The sequence below is a fragment of the Danio rerio genome, chromosome 17 (genome assembly GCF_052040795.2).
Source record: "Danio rerio strain M-AB ecotype USA chromosome 17, GRCz13ab, whole genome shotgun sequence".
NCBI lineage: Eukaryota > Metazoa > Chordata > Actinopteri > Cypriniformes > Danionidae > Danio > Danio rerio.
The window spans coordinates 25115404-25139129 of NC_141037.1; the positions used below are offsets into that span (position 1 = coordinate 25115404).

The 23726-nt window shown below is 35.5% G+C and overlaps 1 protein-coding gene across 1 annotated transcript in view; it reads right to left on the reverse strand.

The window, feature by feature from the left end:
• Nucleotides 1–1228: 1228 nt before the first annotated feature.
• Nucleotides 1229–23726, reverse strand: part of pdzd8 (PDZ domain containing 8) — a 69687-nt gene continuing 47189 nt past the window's right edge. Inside the window, exons 4-5 of the mRNA XM_087290479.1 lie at nucleotides 5766–5928; nucleotides 1229–5640 (exon numbers count right to left, since the gene is read on the reverse strand). Coding sequence (XP_087146605.1) covers nucleotides 3380–5640; nucleotides 5766–5928 — 2424 coding nt within the window. The 3' untranslated portion in view covers nucleotides 1229–3379. The remainder of the gene's footprint in view (nucleotides 5641–5765; nucleotides 5929–23726) is intronic.

The window sequence follows — 23726 nt, forward strand, 5'->3', positions numbered from 1 at the left end:
AAACTATTTGAGATGTTGATAGTCATGTGTCCCACGATGCTATAAACACTATTAGTACATAAATATTTAGCTAACAAGTCAAAAAAAAATTGTTGTTTTTGCATTGTTTAGAGCAAATTCGTTCTTCCAGTTTGAAAATAAATTCTGAAGATACGTCACGCTGATGAGGTCATTGTGTAAATTCCAGTGTGGAGATTGGCTGCCTGTACTGGCCGGTACAAAATGAAGACCTTAAGTTTTCAGCACATCTGTTCATTAAATCATGGGAAAGACTTAATTCAAACCAATCAGCACGCTCTATTGTAAATGAGATGCAACTCAATATAGATGATATAGCTTTGAAGAGCTGTTACAGTGTTTAGAGAGACGCTACATTATGTTGCCAACTGTAATTCAAACAAGTAGTAGAAAAATTGTTCAGAGACATGGATCATCAGTGTTGTTTATAAATGTGCCGTAACAAAGATTTGGTTTCCATTTCCCTGCGATAAGAGCACAGCTCATGTGTGGACGAACATGTGTGGATTACAGTGGTCTGCTAACATGCTGCAAAAATATGTTTGTAAGGAAAAATTTTTACCAGTTGGTGTTGATTGTCCTGTCTCTAGACATTTGGTAAGTGTGTGATCAATCTACCTTAGTTAAACTGATATAGTTACTAAGTTTACAGTAATATCACTACAATGATATTGACTGAAAATCCTCCACTTCCACACAGCTCTCAGATCCGCTATAAATGCTGCTCTCTGAATCACAGTCTATCTCCTCTGCATCTGTGTGTGTCTGTTGCCGGTGTGAAAATCAGCTGTAGTGCACGTAATGAAACTCCACTTTTAATGCAAACACTTCCCTCTTTCGCCACTCGACACTCCCACCTAAACAAAACTGGACTCACCCACTTTCCTGACTTTCAAACTAGAAGTGTAAAAACATCCTGCTGAGACAGGGGGGCTTTCATGGGTCTTTAAAATATATTTTTTACTCAGTATTCCAGTCTGAAGTGCTGTTTTCACTAGTTCACTTTTGCTTTAAAAGGTAGAAGTTTTGTTATCGTTATGCCTGGCGTCCACATTTCACTGACATTTTTGACCCACTAAGAAGATGAGACATTTCAGTTTAGAAACACTGGTGTTTCAGAAAACCCAAATATTTGAATATGGTTGCATCAGGCTGATTGCGATACGTACACTAGACCTCTCTGTGAATGTGCAAAAATTACAGAGGAGCATTTTTGTTTATTTCTAATAATTTATTTATCTCAAGTGCATAAGCAAATGTGATATGTCAGTGCGTAAAGGTCTTGCAGCAAGTTTAAAAGCTGTGCACTTAGTCGGTAGAAGCCCTCCACCTTAATTAAAACCCACAAAAGAACAAAATAATATATTTACATGAAGCAAAAACAACAACAACTAAAAAGTATGAACCCACATGTTGAGCACTGTATAAGTTCAGGGAGAAAGGACAGAGTTTAACGTCACCTACGATACTAGGCTATTTACAATAGCGCTTTAAAACATGACACAGCTTCCAATAAGAACAACAGCTTCCCAAAAACCTTAACCAAAGTTTGCCATGGTAGATGTGTTGATTTATACTTGTTTTTTGCGCCTCCATTGTGACAGAGATCATTTGAATTCGAGAAGCACAGGATAACAGCAGCTCTAACTAGACAGTTGAATTAAAACAGCAAAAAAAAAGAGAGTCTAATTTAGTGAGATTACACCTAAATGTTATTTCTTCAGGTGATTCGACTTATATTGCACAAGTCAAAAATAAGGTTGACTCTTCAGCTGAATAGGATGCTGTGCGAGGACCACTGTGAAACAGAACCATTGGGCCAAATTCAGGGGAATAACCCTTAAATGTATGTGCCAGGCCCAGTGAATAGTACAGTTATAGCAGCAGAAACTTTAAACAGGATAGCACAATTGTTAATACAGGTTGGTTTGACTAGGAGTTCTATCCTTGCCACCTAAAGGCCTCATTATATATTTTTTGTTTGTTTTTACTAAAAAACTTTACTTAGGAAAACATGTATGCAGCCAATGACAGATATCCATGTGTAAACCACATGAAATCAGTAAAATGGGAGTGATAACAGAAACTTGACAGAACAGACAGAAGCCACAAGACTTGCAGCTTTTGAGGCAAGCAGACAAACTACAGTGTTATTGAACTTGTACTTTAGCTTTGGGAATTAATGAGTACTGTATGTATTGACAAGAGCTTTTAATGATGTAGTTTTACACTTTGAGAGATGGTGTGTTGAGAGGCGAATGAAATAATGAATGTAAAGCGAGTAATTTTAGAGATACATTCATTAGTACATCTGTAAAATTAACTTTCAAACGGTGACAAAACAAGCTCTAGCACACAGATGTAAGACAATTCAAACAAAATGAAGGCCTACACATTCACACAAGCATAACCATTCACCCAGACCAACTGATGAGGATAAAAACAAACATCCAAATTGGTTAGAGAAAAGTTGCCACCATTTTAGAACTCATGAAGGTTTTTAAAGTATATTAATTTGGATATTAAAATATAATGAGACCATGATAATCATTGGAAACATATATTATGAAACATATAAAGCAATATAAATATCCCTCAAAAAAGAAATCGTCACATTGGCATTGTGACTTATAAATTAGTCAAAAACAAATGGTCCCCAATAACATAACATCAAGATTATCTTGCTCATTTCAACATTGAACCTTTTAAAAAAACAAACTTTAAAGAAATTACGCTTTAAAATGAGCAACAATTGTAAAGTAACATAAGAAAAGGTGCTTAGCAAAGAGGACAATGTTGGTTGGGAATGGCATCATGTTCTATGGACTGGATATTTCTACCTTTTCTAGTGGATATAGTGTAAGGCAGAGAAGCTCAAAACACACTGGGCATGGTGTATTTCCAACCACGATCATCATCAATAACACACATGTATGCAATTCAGTCTCTACCAGTACACAAAGTTTGAATACAAAACTATATTCAAGCACAAACTGACTTCCTTCTGAAGCTTGTTGTAAAAAACTGATTGCACCTTTCAGGTAAGGCAGGTAAAACATACAGTTTGATCATGTAATGGGAACGCATAATTTGTGTAATACTGCTGAAAGTCTACATATTGATGGTGCTGTCCTCTACAATAGTGACTGGGAGAAACAAAATATAAAAAAAAATTAAAATGTAAAAAAAAAAAAAAATTCTGGTAACTTTTACTCAGAAATTTCCTCAAATCACAGTACACTGCAGTGATCTTCAGGAAAACTTTTTCCCACCTGTAAATTGCTCACAGGTCAACCCTTACTTAAACGTGCTAAAAAGTCTTTGTTCCTCAGTTCCAATCCCCTGATGCCTGTCGTCATCTTTATGGCAAAGCCTCCACACAGATCTGCTCCTCTGTAATCTCATCCAGCATCTGAACATCAACAGGACTGCACATGTCACTGTCGTAGACTTCAGTGCCCATCAGTGCCTCCTCCAGACCCTCAGATTTCGCCTTTGGAAAGCCATGCTGTTCAGATGGAGAGGTGCTTTCTACAGACTCTAAGTCTTCGATGCCAGCACGGTAGTGAATCATGAGCAGAGTCAAAGCTTGGAGTCGTTCCCCAGACTTGGCTAGAGCTGCAGTGATGAGGGTCTTGCGTCGAGAGTCAATCGTGTCTCGCTCTTCAGTACTCAGCGAGTTGTTATGCTCCAGCTCCTGGTCAATCTCCTGCTGCAACTTGTCCAGCATTAACTCTAATTTTTGTGAACGCTCGTCAGTTGGGAGGCCACGATAAAGATCTCGACCAATCTCTTTGACAGCAATGAAGACGCTGTCGTCCAGTCCGCCTTCCTTGCGGACAAGTTTTGAGCCACTGCTGCCCGCCGGCTGCTTGGAGGGACTGGCCCCAGTATAGGTCTCTGTATCACTGCTCTCATTGTCAGATGTGTTAGGTGTGTGTTTTGGAGAAGGTTCCACCACACCTGATCCCATGTCTGCCACCTGCTCAGCAAGTCTGGCTTTGGGCACCTGCCTCAGATTGAGAAGTCGAGAGCTAGTGTTGATAATGTGACGTGTAAGGCCAGTAGTTGCCCGGTTGATTGTGGACTTTGCTTCTGGGTCTGCCCCACGGCGGTCTGAGGCGGCTACACAATAAGGGTGCTCCAATAGACATTTTTCCTGACACTTCTTATGGCAGACATAGGAACAGATCATGCACTGTGAGGCAGCCTTGGTCCACACCTTCTTCTTGCAATACTCGCAATAAGTGGGATTCTGGAATTGAGTGTCTTGGAAATTGTGCCGCATCTCTCCAATCTGCATGCCGCTGTAAATTGGTTCATCCCGGGTTACCATAAGCACCTGCTCCCGTTCTTTTTCCCGATCTTTTAAGTCCTCTTCCTGAAGACTCCCTTTCCGCTCACGTTCCATAAGTCCACTGGAGAGGTCTGACTCCCCATCCGCCAGGTAAGTGAAGTTGAGCGTAACATCTCCATAACACAGTTTCTCGTTGAAACCTTTGTGAGTGCTCAAGCTGCGCAAAGCAGTACGGCTGACGCTGGCCCTTGGTTCAGGAGCACAAAGACGGAAGGTGCTCTGATATTCAGCAGATGACGTAGAAATGCATTCCAGTGCTAGATGTTCCAAGCGCAAGCTGACATGCCCCAAGCACAAGAGACTACCAAGCTTGAAGGGGTTCTTGCACCAAAGTGCTACATTAAGGAATTTATGGTTGCTTTCCACCTCAAAGATCACAGAGGCTTTGTTCCAGCGAGCAGTCCTGTTGCGGTACATGGTCTCAGATGATTCCCAGAGACCCTGCTCATCAACACTGTCCCTAGTGTTGGACGAGCTCTCAGATATCTTGTCTTTGGCTGAATCTTGTTTGTTTGTGGCTGGAATATTCAGAATGTCCTCTGTGGGTTCTGGGTGCTTGCTCACAGGCTTCGGCTCTGGTGGCTTAACAGGGATTTTCTCTACTGGCTTTTCCCCATTGCCAGTATTTGGCTGTGTTTTTTCTGGGCTTTTTTCCACTGTAGGTTCATTACCCTCTACCAGGCTTTGGGCTTCTGAAGAGGCAGATGTGACCTTTATATGAGGCCTTGGAGGAACAGGAGGGCGTGCAGGTGGTGGAGGAGGGGGCACTGTTGGTCTCTGTGGCTGTTCAGAAGGTTCTGCATTTTTGAGAGTTGGTGGTTTTGGTGATTCTTTGGGCTGGGTTTTAAGTGGGGACTGAAGGTTCAGCCTGCGGTTCAGAATTGGCGAAATAGAACCAAGGGGTTTGGCCAAGTTGGCCACAGTTTTTTTGGGACTTTGGTTTACAGAGAGCAGGAAATCCTCCTTAGTGTCAATGGTGACTGGTGCTGCAGCTGTTTTGGACTCGACATTCAGCTCCTCAAACTCAGAGTCATTGTCTTTATTTTCAGATATGTCCATTGTGGTTATTGGGGCTGGGTCTTCCTCATAACCCCCAGGCTGTGGAAGATAGCTGGGCTCCTCCATTGGGCCTAGAGTTTCTTGGAGCATCCCCAGACCTCCAGTAGGCACATGGTGCCGAACAGGCCTCTCATACAAGACTATCACTCTCTCTCCAGCTTGTTTTAGCAGCTTCGGCACTTGGACAGAGGATGTCACTTTGACTCCTGTTTAAACAGACATGAAGAACATTCAAAGATTTGCAAATCTACAATGAAACAGTGCCAAGTTGGGCACATAAATTCCCACCATGTAATTTAATGACAAAGAGTACATTCATGTAATGTCTAACCTCCAATAGCAATGAGGCGATCTCCTCTCTGTAAATCCGCCAGGGCAGCTGGGGAGTTTGGGGTGACAGTTTCTATGCTAACATGCACTGTGTCACCATCACTAGCTGGAACATGCCTGAATGTCATTCCCACACTCCCGGACGGTCCTTTGATCACCTCAGTCTAAAAGGAGAAGAAAGAGAAACATTATTTATTAGATCACAAAGTGAGACTTGTCAGGAAAGAAAACTTTAGAAAAGATGTTGCTACTTATTCGAGAGGAACGGAAGTGGTTAAGTCAAAAGACAGTTTTTTGACAGCAAAAGCAGTTTATAATTAGGGCGGACAACCTACATTATGATGTGAATAAGACAGCCATCACTTTCTATACAAAGCCCTCTCTTTCCAACACATCCAACAATTTTCACGGTGATAAAACAATGCTCTCTGAAACCAAGGCAAGGGAGGTCTGCAATTACTGCTAATTTCACTCCAAATGTGCCACGAAGTAGCAGCTGCTGTTTCGACGCCGGCTGCATCACAAAGCCGGCATTACAACATCCACCTGCAGCTCCACCTGCTCATTTGGGACACCAATATATTACCAAGAACACAAGGAGAATGTTAGTCTGCCAATGTGAGGAAAAATTCCACAAGCTCCACCAAGAAACAAAAAAATGATGGCCTGAACTGTACAATATCTGCACAAATGCCAGTAAGATTGTTTATGCTTGATCTTTCCATGATATGTCCTTTGTGTATGTCTCCCTTGTTCTCTCTCTCAGTCATTTGTGCTGGGGGTGGGCAAGTAAAGACAGGATGCAGATCCACACTGCTGAGATGGATGACTGTAATTTTGCTGCTGTCATTTGTTATAACCCTTGAGAAGGGCACTGATTGAGTTAAACATGGGATGAAAAAACAGACAATCTACTCAATATGGCAAGCAGAAGACTGACTTGCCCAGTTTTGACCAATGACTGACTGTCTATAGAAACATTTACTAACTCTTGGGAAGTTCTTTGAGGGCAACTAAAAAATTCATCCCAATAAATTCTAATACTATCCATCCATCCATCCATCCATCCATCCATCCATCCATCCATCCACCTTAAAATAACTCAACTATAAGAGCAATACTTTTAGAGTAATGAACTACATTACATGGCTCATGATTTATTTATTCGTAATGTTATTAATAATAAAACAATCTATTTAACACTGACATCTTAATGCTGTGTTCATTGTTTAAAAAATATTGCATGCCACTGCAAAAAATAAAAAAGGTCAGTAATTCACACACTCTTTAATACCATTTTTATAAAAATGTATGAAGATCCTGGTTAAAAAAACAAGTAATGTACTTAACTACATTGCTATTGAAAGAGTGGACTTGCGGTAGCCATTTTAGGGTTCCATTCAAAGAGAGAACACTTGTGCCAATACTATTTGCATACATGTCAGCTTAGCTGAAAGGCTGGAGATAAGTTTGTTTATAACAGACAAAAACACACAGGAACATAAATCTAAATGACTGCTGTTAAACGCTCCACAGAGATGATTAATTCTGAACATTTCCTCCCTCAGGACACAACCTGATCCCTCCTTTTACACATGTCAGAGAGGGTCTGTGAGAGAAAAAAACAAAAGCTTCAGGCTTCTTTGAGGCCACTGATGTGTTTTTTCCAGGAATTCTTCCGATAATTCATTGCCATTGAGAATGAAATTGAAAGCAAAGCCAATGTACGGAATACCCTTATTCACCACCTGGGTGAATCTAGGATCAACTGAATGATCTAGATTTAATAAATTCAACTGATGAAACAAACAGACCATATGTGAAAAACAAGACTCCATTGTTTGCATAGGTTAATTTCACAAGGGCTGTGATCTAGAGTAGACTTTCATCCAATATCAACCTTAACAACCCCTAAAAATTACTTGCAAACATCCAGATCAAAGCCTTCCAATACAGGTACGTATTGTATTTCAGCATCACAAACTTACATCTAAATATATGCACTGACTCTGAAATGAAATAAGGAACATTTAATGAAGTTATATGCATTAAAAGACAGTCACAGAAAGCATTACCAGCAGACTGAAAGTGTTAGTAAATTTCACCACAAAATAAAAGTTCTGTCTTCATTTACTAATGTCAATCCAAACAAATTCAACTTGTTTATTTTTGGAACACAAACAAAGATATTATTAACCAAATCCGAGAGGTTTCTGTCCCTCTATGTAATGTTTGTGGACCCAAAAAGTAATAATAAAAATAGAAAATAATTGACAGAAATCTCAGAGATAAAATAAAAAATATCCTGATTTGTGTTTAAAATATTTAAAAATAAAGATGCAATGTTCTTGAAACAAGATGAGGTTTAATAAATGATGATAAATTTTCATTCTGGGGTAACCCTTTAATTGCAACAAAACGTGAACCAAGACCTTTAAAATTACAGGAGAAAATCTAAAGAAAACGCAATAAAACCAAAATACAAATGTTATATATAGCAGAGGGCGAAAGAAACACCTGTGCTTAATATGTACCTTTGTTTTCCCCACTTTTAGATGACAAAATGACACGCTTTAAAAGAGAGAAGAAATGAAAGAGGGAAAGAAAGATTTGTCTGACACAGGAACCAAACGGCGACATTGAGCGGCAATTACAGGCGATTTCTAGCTGAGCGCTGGCTAAGGGGTAATTACACAAGCATGGAAAGGCACAGCAGGAGAAACATACACGCACTCATTGCTTGTGTGTGTTGGTGTGAGAGAGAGAGAGAGTGTTGAGTGCAGGTAAACGGACTGCTGTCGCTCCGAATGCTACGTGAGGACGCTGCTCATGTGTCAATTTGCTGCCCGGCTCACCTCATCATTGCACGGTTCACAGATACACCCTCACATCGAGTGTCTCAGAAATATAAAACAGCTTTTCAACAACAAACACACACCGGGGCCTGTGGGACATTTTCAGGTCAATTCCATTGATCACAGCATAAATGTCAGGATTAAAACACAACACTTACAACATACCATTACATGCGTTCAATAGAGCCGCAATAAAAACAAGCCTAGAGCTGATACAATAAAACAATGCCGTAATGTACTCAACCAAGCGTCATGGCAATCAGGTATAACTGATTATATCTAGAGATGCGTGCTGTTATTGAGATCAGCTAATTAATGCATATTTTAATTTTATTGTTATCGGCTCAATAAGAAAACCAGGAAACAATTGATTTTAAGGTGTCCTTTACACAAGCTCCACACTCTAAGGATAGGATAGTACATGTTTTGTTTTGTAAAACAATAAAAACCAGTGGTTTAATACAAAAAAATATAAAAAATACCGGAAAACAAAAATGTTGTTGTTAAATGTATTTCTTACGAGCATGAACAGTAAATTTAAAAACAAACAAAAATTTAAACAATTACAGCTACTTAATTTATTTGAGGTTCTAAACTTGAAGACATGTTATTACACATATACCACTGGATTTGTTTTCAATTTTAATTAAAAAAAAAAAAACAATTTGAAACAACTTTTTTTTTTTGAGTATTCAACTTAAAAACTTACTATGTAAAACTGCCTCATATTGAAGAGGAAAAGATTTGGCTAACAAAGTTTGTTGCCTGAACCTCATTTTGTTGGATGTTGTCGTAACTTGAATATATTAAAGCAAACAGCGTAATTTTTTATTTTTTTGTCAAAACATTATTTTTTAGAGTGCATGTATTTACTATAGTAATTACAATGAAATATGCATAATTGCACATAAATAAAACTGTAAAAACTGTACACTGTAAAAAAAAAAAAAAAAAAAAAAGTTGACTCAACTTAAAATAAGGCAACTTGCTACACAGCTTTGAGTCAACACAACCTTTGACCCAAGTAAATTTAACTAAAACAATATCAGGAGAAAGTTGCCTTACAATTTTAGGTTGTCAACTTTTTTTTAACAGTGTAGTAATACATGAAATTAATTAATATGACTAAATAAATGAAAATGAGATTAAATGTTACCAAATATTAATGTGAATAAGAAAAAGATAATAAGATATATATTTATCAGCCTACAAATCAGTTATCAGCTTACAAAGTTATCAGCTATCGCAAGGGGCAAAATATTCATATCAGTGCATCCCTTTTATCCCCTATGAAATATAAAAGGGATAAGTGTGAATAATATACTGTATATTGCTTCTTTTTACTTAAATTGCAATGATATAAAACTTTAAAATGTTGAAAAGTGGAATTTACAAATCTTCTAAAGCAATATGCATGTAGTGGTTTTGTAGTAGCCCAGTCTATACAGTCATATTAGACTATGAGAAACCTATACAAAATCAGTTCAAATTCATAATAAAATGCGAGTCAATGGCTATCGGTATCTACAAAATGAAAAATATACACACAAAGAGACAAAACAAAATTAATACTAATGCTTGTGGTGATACAATCAGTTTGACAGCTAAAAAAAGCTAAATCATTGTTATATGCAAGAAACTGAATGTTATTTATTATTTCATGTTTGTTGCATATACAGTTGAAGTCAGAATTATAGCCCCCCTGAATTATTAGCCCTGTTTATTTTCCCCCCAATTTCTCTTTAACGGAGGGAAGATTTTTTTGAACACATTTCTAAACATAATATTTTTAATAACTCATTTCTAATAACTGATTTATTTTATCTTTGCCACGATGACAGTACATAATGTTTTACTGGAATTTTTTCAAGATACTAAAATTCAGCTTAAAGTGGCATTTAAAGGCTTAACTAGGTTAATCAGGTTAATTAGGCAGGTTAGGGTAATTAGGCAAGTTATTGTATAGCAATGTTTTGTTCTGTGGACAATTGAAAAAAATCTAGCTTAAAAGGGCTAATAATATTGACCTTAAAAGGTTTTTTAAAAATTAAATACTGCTTTTATTTGAACCGAAATAAGACAAATAAGATTATCTCCAGAAGACAAAATATTATCAGACATACTGTGAAAACTTAATTAAACATAGTTTGGGGGGGGAAAAAAATAGAAAATAAATTAAAAGGGGGTCTAATAATTCTGACTTAAACAGTAGTTAACTATTTATGTGATGTGGGTAAATGGTGCGTTTCAATCCGCCTACCACCGCAAGTATATTTCAAACCTGTGGGAAGCACTGAAGAGTATGTTATTTTAAACAGATGAGTTTTAAGTCTGGATTTGAACAGAAGGAGAGAGTCAATGTTGCGAATGTCAGGAGGAAGAGAATTCCAGAATTTGGAAGCAGAGCGACTGACTTTACGCATCATTCCCTTGTAGTTAATGGAAAGAGGAGTGTAGTTAAGAAAATTGTGGCTGAAGCAGTTACTGAACTGACATCAGAGAAAGATATCCACTCCAAATGCAGAAACAAACTTTAAAGATTAAAAAAAAAAAACTTGTTTTCCAGTCGACTAACAGATTTAAAGTTCACCTAAAAAAATAGTAAAGTGCACTAGCAAAATAAACATTGTACATACTAATTCCACACAGACTTTAAGTGATGCCATCTTAAAAGTTAACAATGCTATTGAGGACACAATAGAAATCTCAGAAAACAACATATACATTTTCTATTTTATTTCCTTAATAGTTTTTTTCTGATGACTCTCAAATAGAACATAGACAGTACATATAAAAACATAGTAAACAGTAAATAGTAGCAGTATAAATAAATAAATAACAATAATAATGATAATAACTCAGAATAAACTGTACATTTAACATTCAACATTCTCTCTTTCTTACACACACACATGCACAAAAAGCATGAGCCTATTTTATTTTTTTGTTTATTTTGTTAAAAATACCCATGTTTTAACTAAATGAAATGTAAAACTAAATTGACATAATAACTTTGTAAGTATAGTAGATAAATAAATAGTTTAATGAACACTGATTATTTTCTTAGCTGAACACGAGTGTCTTCCATTTCAATTGGAAAACACACAATCCTTAACAAAGCCCATAAAACAGCATCTAACTTTTGATTGGATTTATTTTTCAACTTTCCTCCCGATGACTTTCTCTCAAAAGGCATGTGTAATGTGATGCATGGCCACCCTAATACTGCCTCAAAATGCACACAGCCATCAAATCGTAGCGCACGCTCAAAGAGACAGACGGACAGATGAACAGCAGCTCCGTGAAGGAAAACATGTCACACAACATCAGCCCGGGCAGTTCTGGCACAGCGTGTACAAGTGTATGGCAGTTTGTTGTCATCAGGGGTCAGTGAGTGTGTATGTTTTGTAGGTGGCGGATGCGTTTGGTGCAGCGGTGTGATTGTTGACAGACGCCCATTGAAGCCATTGTACAGAACAGACAGTTGCCTTGTGTGTACACCTGTTGCTGGAGGAGCCAAACCTCCCACTCTCCATCTCTCTCTCACTCTCTCTATACCTCCATTTTTCCAGCTATCCATTTCATTTATCCTCCCACTCCCCTCATCCCCCAGCTTTCTCTCCGACCTGCTTATATAAATCAACCCTTTTCAGAACAGACCTAATCATCCTTTGCTTAAGCAACACAGGTGATAATGATGATGTCCGACAGACAACACACACACACACACACACACACACACACACACACACACACACACGCACACGCGCACACACGCGCGCACACACACACACACACACACACACACACACACACACACACACACACACACACACACACACACACACACACACACACACACACACACACACACACACACACACACACACACACACACACACCTGTTAATATATAGTTTTTTTTTCTAACAAAAAAATTATTATTTTACAAATAGAATCACTTGAAGTGATTATTATGATAGCAACTTTTTTGCATGCAAACAAGATTCTAGTTATTTATGTCATACATTTATCTTTTACAGAAATCCTCTATGAAAATATGCAGAATAAATGAAACAAATCAGCATCCAAGTTAGCACATAGTTAGCACAAGTTAGCATATAAAGCAAAAGCAAAGCATGTAAAACAGAGAGTATACATGGTTTGCTTTATGCTGGCACATCCATAAACAACAAAAAAAAGAAAATTATTTATTTTGTATTTTAATTCACTTAAAACATATTTTGTATTTCAGTTCACTTCATCTTTATTTTTATAGTGCTTTTACAATGTAGTTTGGGTCAAAGTAGCTTAACATAGAAGTTCTAGTAAACTGAAACTGTGTCAGTCCAGTCTTCAGAGTTGAAGTTTAGTTTAGTTCAGTTCGGTGTGGTTTAATATTCACTACTAAAAATCCAAACAACGAAGAGCAAATCTATCGATGCACAGCTCCACAACTACCAAATCAAGCAAACCAGTGGCAAAGTTCAACAATTGACGAAAGTAAAGGAAAAAAAAACCTTGAGAAAAGGCACAGTTGGGCATGACCATTTCTCCTCTGGCCAAATGTCCTGTGTGTTGCTGCAATTTAGGCTCCAAATGTATTTGTGGTTGTTCACAAACTGATTGGTTTTGTCCGAACACAATAAAATTAAGATACACAAGTAAAAAAAAAAAAAAAAAAAAAAAAAAAATCACAAAAAGTTTGAGGGTTCCAATATATTTTTGAAAGAATTCTTGGTTGCGCTATTTTTTTTAGGTGTCTGTTTTAGTGTACCTATTTATTTAATAAATGATTAATATTAACTAATTATAACTTATGGAACTTAGAACTTAACGTAGCGAAATACATTTTAAATGAGTGTAATTTGACTACAGTTACTAAAGTGTAATTGTATTACTTGCGTTACAAATATAGATTTTAGAGAAAAAAATATATAAATTTTTTTTTTTTAATCATGACATATTTCTGCTGCAATGTCAGTTAATGAGCATGCGCTTTTAAATTGCTTGAGAACACAAGCTGAAACAACGAGCAGCAGCTTCTTCAAGTGGAAATACAGACATTGTTTTGACTATTGCTGTGAAATGCAGTCGTTGCCCAGTCTCTAAAAAAAACTTTCGACTGCTTTTAACTCGACCAGTAACTTGTTCAAGCACTTGAACAGAAAGCATTCTACAACAATACTCATTGCCAAGGAGGACATGGCGCCCCCAAAAACACAGCGGACCAACTCAACCTAAACAGGCTAAATTGGATTTTTGTGCCGGAATGGGAGTGAAGATAACTTTGTGAAAAAATGTGTAAAGAAGTGAAGTGTAGCTGCTTATGGGGCTGTTCACATATCACAACATATTGCGTCTTTTGTATTATGCTTACATATTGCAGATTTCATGTATTCGACATTTGAGCATTTACAGTTTGTCTCCACATCTTCAGACATAGTATGTCTTTTTTTCCTACTATGGATGTCAATGGTTGCAGGTTTCAAGTTTTCTTAAAATGTCATCTTTTGTTTTCAAAAAAAAAAAAAAAAAAAGACAAATAGGTTTGTAACAAGTGAAGATTAAATAAATAAGGAGATAACTTTGTTATGGGTGAACTATCTCTTCAAAAGATTTGAACGTATCAATCTGTTTTGTCAAAGCCATTGTAATGTTTTTCAGTGAATATTAAATTACTGAGAGCTGCAGTTTCTATTGTATTGTTTATGTTTTATATGATTTTCAAGTAACTTCAAAGCAAAGTAATTAGTAACACTCTTCAGTGTTTGGACTCTCAGCATTGAATATTAAACCACACTGAACTGAGCTAAACTGAACTCTAGCCGGGCTCCCAGCTAACTCTATCGAACCTCTTCATATGCTTCAGAATGCAGCAGCACGAGTGGTCTTTAATGAACCTAAAACAGCACATGTCACTCCGCTACTCATTCGTTTGCACTGGCTGCCAGTTGCTGCTCGCATCAAATTCAAAGCTCTGATGTTTGCTTACAAAGCGATATCTGGCTGCCCCCCTTCTTATCTGCTCTCACTTCTGCAGATTTATGTGCCCTCCAGAAACTTGCATTCTGTGAATGAATGTCGCCTCGTGGTTCCATCCCAAAAAGGGAAGAAAACACTTTCCCGAATGCTCGCTCTCAATCTGCCCAGTTGGTGGAATGAACTCCCTAACTGCATCAGAACGGCAGAGTCACTCACTGTCTTAAAAAAGCGACTAAAAACTCAACTCTTTAGTCTCCACTTTCCTTACTAATATGCAATTCCCTCTCTGACTCCTCCACTAACAAAAAAATAAATAAACAATACAAAAAATTACTAATGCTTTGCTTTTTACACTGTCCTTACAAACCTGAAACAGCACTTATTCATTGTTGCTCTTATAGTTGTGTAAATTGCTTCCTTGTCCTCATTTGTAGGTCGCTTTGGATAAAAGCGTCTGCTAAATGACTTAATGTAAATGTAAAACTGAACTTAAACTCTAAAAACTGGACTGACACCGTTTCAATTGACTATAATCTTCTATGTGAAGCTGCTTTAACACAATCTACATTGTAAAAGCGCTATAGAAATAAAGGTGAATGGAATTCATTTTTCAGTAGTAGTCAGTCATTTGTAATTATTACTTTAAGTAACTTATTACTTTAAGTAACTTTCCCAACACTGGTAATCATGCACAATTACTTATAATATTAAATACATAGATCTTGTGCTTTAAAATGAAGTGTAACCGTACTCTCCAATGCTGCATTTATTTGATTATAAATACAGTAAAGAAACAACAATGTTGTTATTTTTATTCTGTTTCAAGTACTGTTTATTACAGCTGCTCAATTCTGGATATAACTGAGATCACACTTTTTGTTTAAAACAGATCACAGCATATCAGATTTTTAATAGACAACTTAAAAGAATTAATTGACAAGAGGCTAAGACAAATTTGTATTTGCTGAAATATTAATTATAATATATTTTTGTTTTTCTTGAAATGAATGACTGATCAATGAAATGAGCTAAGTCTTTAAAATTTGAATCACTCTTTAAAGACTTAACTCATTTCACTGATGAATGTATAAGCATTTTATACAGCTCACTTAAATGATTCAGTGTCATACATTATTAAAGGTTGTTTATTATTTATTATTTGAGATCACTATTTTAAGCTCCACAGTGTTTATGTTTACATCAAGCTACAATTGTGATTATACGAGTATTTGAGACAGAAATAACAAAACTGTGTGGTAGAAAACACTGGAATAAGCAATTCGATTGTGTGTGTGGGTATTTGAATTGAGATATTTTAACAAATTATTGACGCACCTACTTTTATACATTAATAACTATTATATATATGATGGAAAAGTTACATTTTTAGCAGCATTGACCCAGTCTTCAGCGTCACATGACCCTTCAAAAATGCCTTAAAGTCAGAATTCATTATATTTTTTGTGTAATCTATAACGCATTTCCCCCCTTCATTCACTGATAAATATGAACAGCACTTATTCAAATAGAAATCTTTTATAACGTGATCAGTTTAAACTTTACTGCCACTTGTGATCAATTTAAATCCCCACTGCTACATAAAATTAAGACATTTGACAAAGCGAGACCTTGGTTGAATTTGAACGTGATTAAGCTTCCAGATCGAATACACAGCAGTCCTGCGGGACGACAGAGAACGACGTGCCAAGGCAAACACTCGTGCCACGAGTGATCAAGTGATAAATCAACAGAATCAACAATGAAGCGGCAGGTTTATTCTATGCTTCTGACGACTGAATGAAGAGTTTGGTAAAAAGATCCATCGTCAAACAACCCACTGGAAATGTAATGTGCTTTGACATAAACGGTACGTTTACATGAAGTATCTTAGAGAAAAGAAGAGCAGCACAGATCTTTTGTGTGTGTCTTTTGAGAGTCTGTTTCTTGATCAAATGAAGGTTTGGGATTTAATCTGTTATTTTATCTGCAACCTGACGTACAGAGGTGAGCTAATGATATTAAGATCGACAAACAGATACAGACTCGCCCACACCAGCTGGCAAAAAGAGCAAACACCAACCAAAGAGCAGAACAACAACAGCAGACAAATATATTTTTCTGTGAATCTTTAAAACAAACTTTACTCACAACAGAGATACTTTAATATAGCAAATGTAAATTAACCATGCTTTCTTTTATTTATTACCATTTTATAAACACACTTTTATCACTAATGGATAAACTACAGAATATGGTAAATGTAGCAAAACCATAGTTAATTATGAATGCCATGGTTTAACTATATTAAAGTTTTTCTTCTGTTAGTTTCATTAAATAGGTCCTTTTTTTAAAGAATTCAGATTATTTGAATGCTACCTCCACAAAATGAGTAATACAAGTGAATATAAACTGAGATTTGTTTGCATTATCTGAAAGCTGAATAAATAACTCCTTCATTGATGTATGGTTTGTTAAGATAGGACAATACATGGCAGAGATAAACTATTGGAAAATCTGCAATGTGAGGGTTACAAAAAATCTAAATAGAGAAAATCTTTGTTAAGATGTTAAAATTTCATTTGCAATGTACATTACTAACCCAAAATGTAGTCTTTATAGTTTTACGAAAGGAAATGTTAAAGATTTCTTGATAGATCTTTGCATGATATTCAATATCATGATCATTCAATATAATTCAAATAATGATTGGCGTGGTATTGAATTAAGAGAGGGAAATGTTGACAATATACAGTAAGTAATCTTAGATGTTGATAAAGACTTGTTCGTGTTTTATCTTCATTTTAGTTTGAAGATGTAGAATATTTTAATGCAATGCATTCAGTTTTGAGATTACCACCTTGCAGAGGCAGCCATGTTTTGGGTGTTGGCAGATAAATTAGCGAAAAGAAAAAAAAAAACGTTTGTTGCTTTGCTCAGTGAGCAATAACTGTCCCAAAATGAGTTCTGAGATCAGTCTCAATCAACTGTATATGTAACTCACATAAACTTAAAAAGGCTCTTTTAGTTAATTTGGGAAAAATTTATAAGTTAATAAGAGACTTCGAAATGTACGACATATAATAAACATACATGAAATTATCAGACCTTTGAGATCAAGTTAAATGAAAATACAAATTTAAACTTTCATTTGATAAAATCATGTTGGACCAACTCAATTGCATTTAATTGTGTAAATAGATTTTTTTTTCTAATCAAATTTATTGGATGGAAATCCTGCTCTCAGTTAAAGTGAGTTACAATTTTATTCAAACAATGTATTTTATGCTATTCCCACAAATTAAATATACCCATGCAACATAAGACTGGTTTTCCACTCAAGGATAACATATGGTTTACTTACTGAAAAAGTGAAAACAGATCATTTAAACTGCTGCTTTGTTTTTTTACTTTTTACAGTTGAAGTCAGAATTGTTAAATCCCCTGAATTATTAGCCCCGTTTATTTTTCCCCCACAATTTCTGTTTAATGGAAAGATTTTTTTCAACACATTTCTAAACATAATAGTTTTAATAACTCATTTCTAGTAACTGATTTATTTTTTCTTTGCCATGATTACAGTAAATAATATTTGATTGGATATTTTTCAGGACACTTCTATACAGCTTAAAGTGACATTTAAAGGCTTAACTGGGGTAATTAGGTTAACTAGGCAGGTTAGGGTAATTAGGCAAGTTGTTGCATAATGGTGGTTTGTTCTGTAGACTGTCGAAAAATATAGCTTAAAGAAGCTAATAATATTGAAAAAAAAAATTTAAAATGTTTTTATTCTAGCTGAAATAAACAAATAAGAATTTCTCCAGTAGAAAAAATATTATCAGACATACTGTGAAAATTTCCTTGCTCTGTTAAACGTCATTTGGGAAATATCTACAAAGAAAACAAAACTCAAAAAGGGTTTAAAAATTCTGATTTCAACTGTGTATTTCACGTTTTTAATACAACTGTTTTGTAAAATCAATATGAAATTTGCAATTGCACTTTTTGCTCATATTTGGGAAACGGTCACTTGTGCTTGTGTGAGATATTACTTAACAGTATGATATTTTATAAATACAAAAAAAAAACATTTGGTCAAATAGTATAAATATAAGGTCATTCTAATATGCTTCATTAGGCTAATAAAGCTTTGAGACTTTAAACTAAAGAATTTTTTTTGTTGCTTGTGTGTTTTTTCTTTTTTGTGAAATGCTCAATATCAGCTCTGACAATTTCACAACACCAATAAGGATTGGTCACCTCTAGGCAAAACCTAAGAAAAAAAGGAAATAAAGATATATGCATTTTTTTATTCTGCAGTATATTGAGGGGTTTGTCTCACACAAAATGTCTGAGTTCAGTGTCCGCACGCAGTAGTCAGAGCCGTCAGAGCAATGGTCAGTAATCCAATCATCTGGCACATGTCAGAGAGATTAGTGTTAGGGTATAGGGTAGCAGTCACCGCAGGGCATAAACACACACACACAAACAAACACACACACACAAACAAACACACACACACAAACAAACACACACACACACACACACACACACACACACACACACACACACACACACACACACACACACACACACACACACACACACACACACACACACACACACACACACACACACACACACACACACACACACACACACACACACACACACACACACACACACACACACACACACACGAGGCTAAGAGAATTCTAGCGATTAACAGTGTATTTCAATAAGAAAAGAGTAACAGATACGTGAAAAAGAAAAATGGAAAAAAAACAGCTCTTAGTTAGACTGACCAGAACAAGTGCATGGATTGAAGATTTCATAAGAGAATGATTTTTTTCAGGTTGCAAATCTTACATGGTGTAATACACCAAAACCCTTTTTCGTAGTAATTCTGTTCAGTAGGTTATGTATGAAATATGCATATAATAATGTATAAAATATTCAGATAATATTGTCTGTATCTGATTTAGTACATAAAGGTTTATAAACAAATAAAGCATGAATTGAAGTAAAGTGTCTGCTTTAATGGTTAAAATAACCTAAAATAATTAAAAATATATGTTAAAGTATATGAGTAAAATAGTGCTTTAGCATAACCCAAAATATTTGTGTTAAACTTTCACAGCACACAACATTTTAAATGATTAAAAACTACTTGCTGACATATGGGTAGGGATTTGAAGGCTATTAAATTAATGCTTACGACTAGATTAAAGCTGAAGCAGCTTCAAAAAATAAGCTTTTATTTCTTAAAATTTGCAATTTTTTTAAAAAGAAGTTTAGATCTTTTTAGTGAAAAGCAAAATAATGACCAGATGCAGATGACGTGGCTTTTAATAAATCAATGTAAATGAAAAAACACACAAACTGAAATCAATGCTAAAATGTGGTAAGCAGGAACACTGATTTGTCTCTAGTAAAGAAAACCGACATAACCCTAACCATTTTACATCTGTAAAGTTTATTAAAGTTCTTCCACTCGGCTATTACACCAAAATGACAAGGAATCATCCATTCCCAGACAAAACAAAACCATTTATCCAAAATAATCCAATTACAAACGAAGTTAAAATTAAACAGTGAAAATGTTATATTAAGAATTCATATTGCTCGAGGTAAATGTAATTTCAAATCAATCATATGACAGACAAAGCGGACAAGAAGAGCAGTTGTGGATTAATGTGACATATTAAGTTGTCTGGTTTCAGCCACATGCAGCATAATAACCGATGGCGTGATGGAATATCGTCAACACTGCCCTTTTCCAACACTCCGCTAATTCAATCACTCGCTCTTCTCCATTGTACACGTCCTCCAATCCATGAAAATTAACAAAACAGGCCGTCGCACCATAGTTACATGATATCAGGTTATACACCACTAAATCATCTTCAGAACTATACATTAGAAAATAATTTTCACTACACATAGGGCTGGGTGGTTTGCCCTAAAATCAAAATCTCAATTAATTGAAAATTTTGATTATTGATTACAATTAATGAACAATTATATTATTTATTTATTTATTGCCCTTAAAGTTCACTGACAGGTTTCGTTCAGGTTTTTGAACGAACGGTGCACAACTTGATTTTAAAATAATTGAAGGAAACAGAAACTATTTACTATATGTGATTATTTATCAAACATCAACGTTGAACAACAGAAATTAAAACACAAATTGTCTAAAACCAGTAGTCATTTTTTTCCTATAAATAGCGAAAATAAATTTCTTGCACTTTTGTAAAAAAAATTAACAATTTTTTAAAATGTTTTTTTATAATAAAAATAGAAAATTAGCAGCATCTCTACTGAATAAAATCTTGTTTATCCGACAAATAATATTTTAAACCTTGCATCTTCTATAAAAAATACATTTCATGTAAATATTTTAATGTAATGGAAAATTTGCCGTCTCAATGCATCTTTGACTCTGGCGCAGCTTCCAATCAACATCAATGTGCAAAAGTATGTAAAGGGTGTCACACACGCTGCGACACGCCATGCACATGACCGCTGGAAATATCGCACACCAAATGCGCACATTCGCATGCTATTTAAAATGAAACTTATCAGATAGCGCTCTGTGGCACGGCAGAAATATGAACAGTGTCCGCCAGTGTGTGTATACTGATAGAAACCTAAGTTTATAATTCTAAATTGCATGACAATGCTGTGCGCCGCCGAGCGGCACTTCTGGTGTGTGACCCCCTTAAGGCTCAAGAATGGGTCCATCATCCTACCTGACTAGAGATCAGATGTGACTTCAAAGTGGCCACAGAAGTTAGAAACAGAACATCTGTATCGGTTCCGAATGTCGATTACAATTACTTTACGATTAATCACCCAGTACTAACTAAACATCATTTTTATATACACTGTAAAAATGCTGGGTTCCACACAATTTCTTTATGTTGTCACAAGACAAATAGATTACATTAACTTAATCCTTTTTACAAATTTAAGTGGAATGAACATAAAAACAATGGAGTTGTCCCAAAAAAACTTAATTATGTTGTTTCATCTAATTTTAAATTAGTCTGAACAAGCAGCAAAAGTCATATTTTTAAATGCAGGTTTCCACAAAATTCATCAATGTTGTCGATTAAGTTAGCTTAACTCATTTTAAATGAGTAGTTTGACAAGCAGCAAAATCATTTATTTTGAGTCTACACTATAAATAACTGTTAATTACAGTTCTGTATTTTGTGTTTACCATTTATATTTATGATTGTAAATTGCATTATCTGCTCTGTTGACTTTTGATGTTGAAAATTTAACTCTACAGTTTAACAAAGTTACTTTTATTGACATTTTAATAGTTTGAGACAAGATATTGTTTAAGAAATAATATATAGAGAACCAAGTTTGTAAAATAACAGAAAATGTACAGTTTGTTATCAGGTTTTGCAGCATAATATACAACACCAACCCAGAAAATATATCCCTTTAAACTATTAAAAATGTTCATAAAAGTTACTTTTTCAAACTTTAAGGTTAAAAATTATTGGAAGAAAGATGAAAGTCCTATAATGCAATTCAAAAAGCATAAATAAGTGAAAAAATGAATCACAAAACACAAACAAAAAAATTGTCATTTTACGGATATTTAAAAAATATATATGATCAATTAGTCATGACAACATCTGTTGTAGTTCATTTTAACTTATTAAACTAATTAATCATGATCTAACTTAATTGTATAAGTTACACAAGCTGTTTTGAGTCAGTTTAAGGTAAAACAAGTTCAATGGACTCATAAGGTTATTTGATTCAGCTTAAAAAATTAAGGCATTATTTTTTACAGTGAGTGTATATAAATCCCAGCAAAACAAAATATCAACATAAAATATGAAGCAACCCAACAGTTGGGTTATCAATTAACCCAATTAACCCTTTGACATTTAACCCAAATACTTGGTTTGTTTATGTTACTAATTTTTTAATTAAAACAAACCAGCATTTTTTAGAGTGCAAGTACTAAACCTTGTTCATTTAAAAAAATAATAATAATAATTTTGCTTATAAAAAATTTAAATAAATTAAAAACCCTCAATCATGGGTTCATCAAGTTGCACTAATTGCTTCTCATTTTCTGTCCGTGGATGAACCTATTTCAGGAAACACTCTGATCTGCACGCGTTTTGTTCAAAGCTTGGATGAATGTGCTCGCATCTCATCATGAACTGAATTTTCATGTTGCCGCTATGTTTTTTTTTTGTGTGATAGCAGGAGGCTTTTCAGAGAATGGTGAAAAAAGGGAGGGTTGTTATAGAGACGGGAGACATTCAAAAAACACAAGACCCTTCTCATCCCTCTCATTTGCAATTGTTCACAGAGGCCAGAGTGTTCTTTAGCGTCCATCTGAGTCGGCTACGTTTTTAGCACCTTCATTGTTATTCCTCTGCTCAGGATCGGTCTCTTCATCCACATGGATCAGCCTCCAGTTTAACTCCCAAACTAACAGGACGACCGAACGAAGGGTAGAAGGGAAAATGAAGAGTCTCTGCTATCAGCACTCAAAGGCCAGCCAACATGCGGGGGGTTGAAGGGGGAACCAAGAGCACGTCCTTATCACTATGGCATTTTGTTTGTCATTTCCATTCTCTCAGCTTAAACCGAGCCTGTTACTTTAAAGTGGAGTTTCAAATGTCCCTTTCCTATGCAATCAGCAGCTGAAGATTCATAGCTTTATAACATCTTCCACCCCAACTCTACATTCAACAGGTGACATTTTGCTTCAAAGAGTTGTGGGGTCTGAGTAAAGGGTAGACCACGTGAAATTAATGGACATCCAGTATCCAGTGATAGTGGTGGAGCAGCTGATGAGAAAACTCCCAATATATGTCAAATGGTGTTAAACAATGGCAATCATGGTTCCACTAAAGGCCCATCAGCAAAACCATCAGAAAGACAGCACTGTAGCTTCTTCCTTTAGTTTAGTTTGACATAAATTGCTACTTGTTCATTCAAATGTGACTGAGGACAATAACCGCTCCAGTATCAAAGAAAGATCACATTTCTGAAATATGAAAGAAAAGCAAGCAAGAAAGCAAGACAGAAAGAAAGCAAGAAACATGAAAAAACAACCATGAAAGAAAGAAAAAAAGAAAG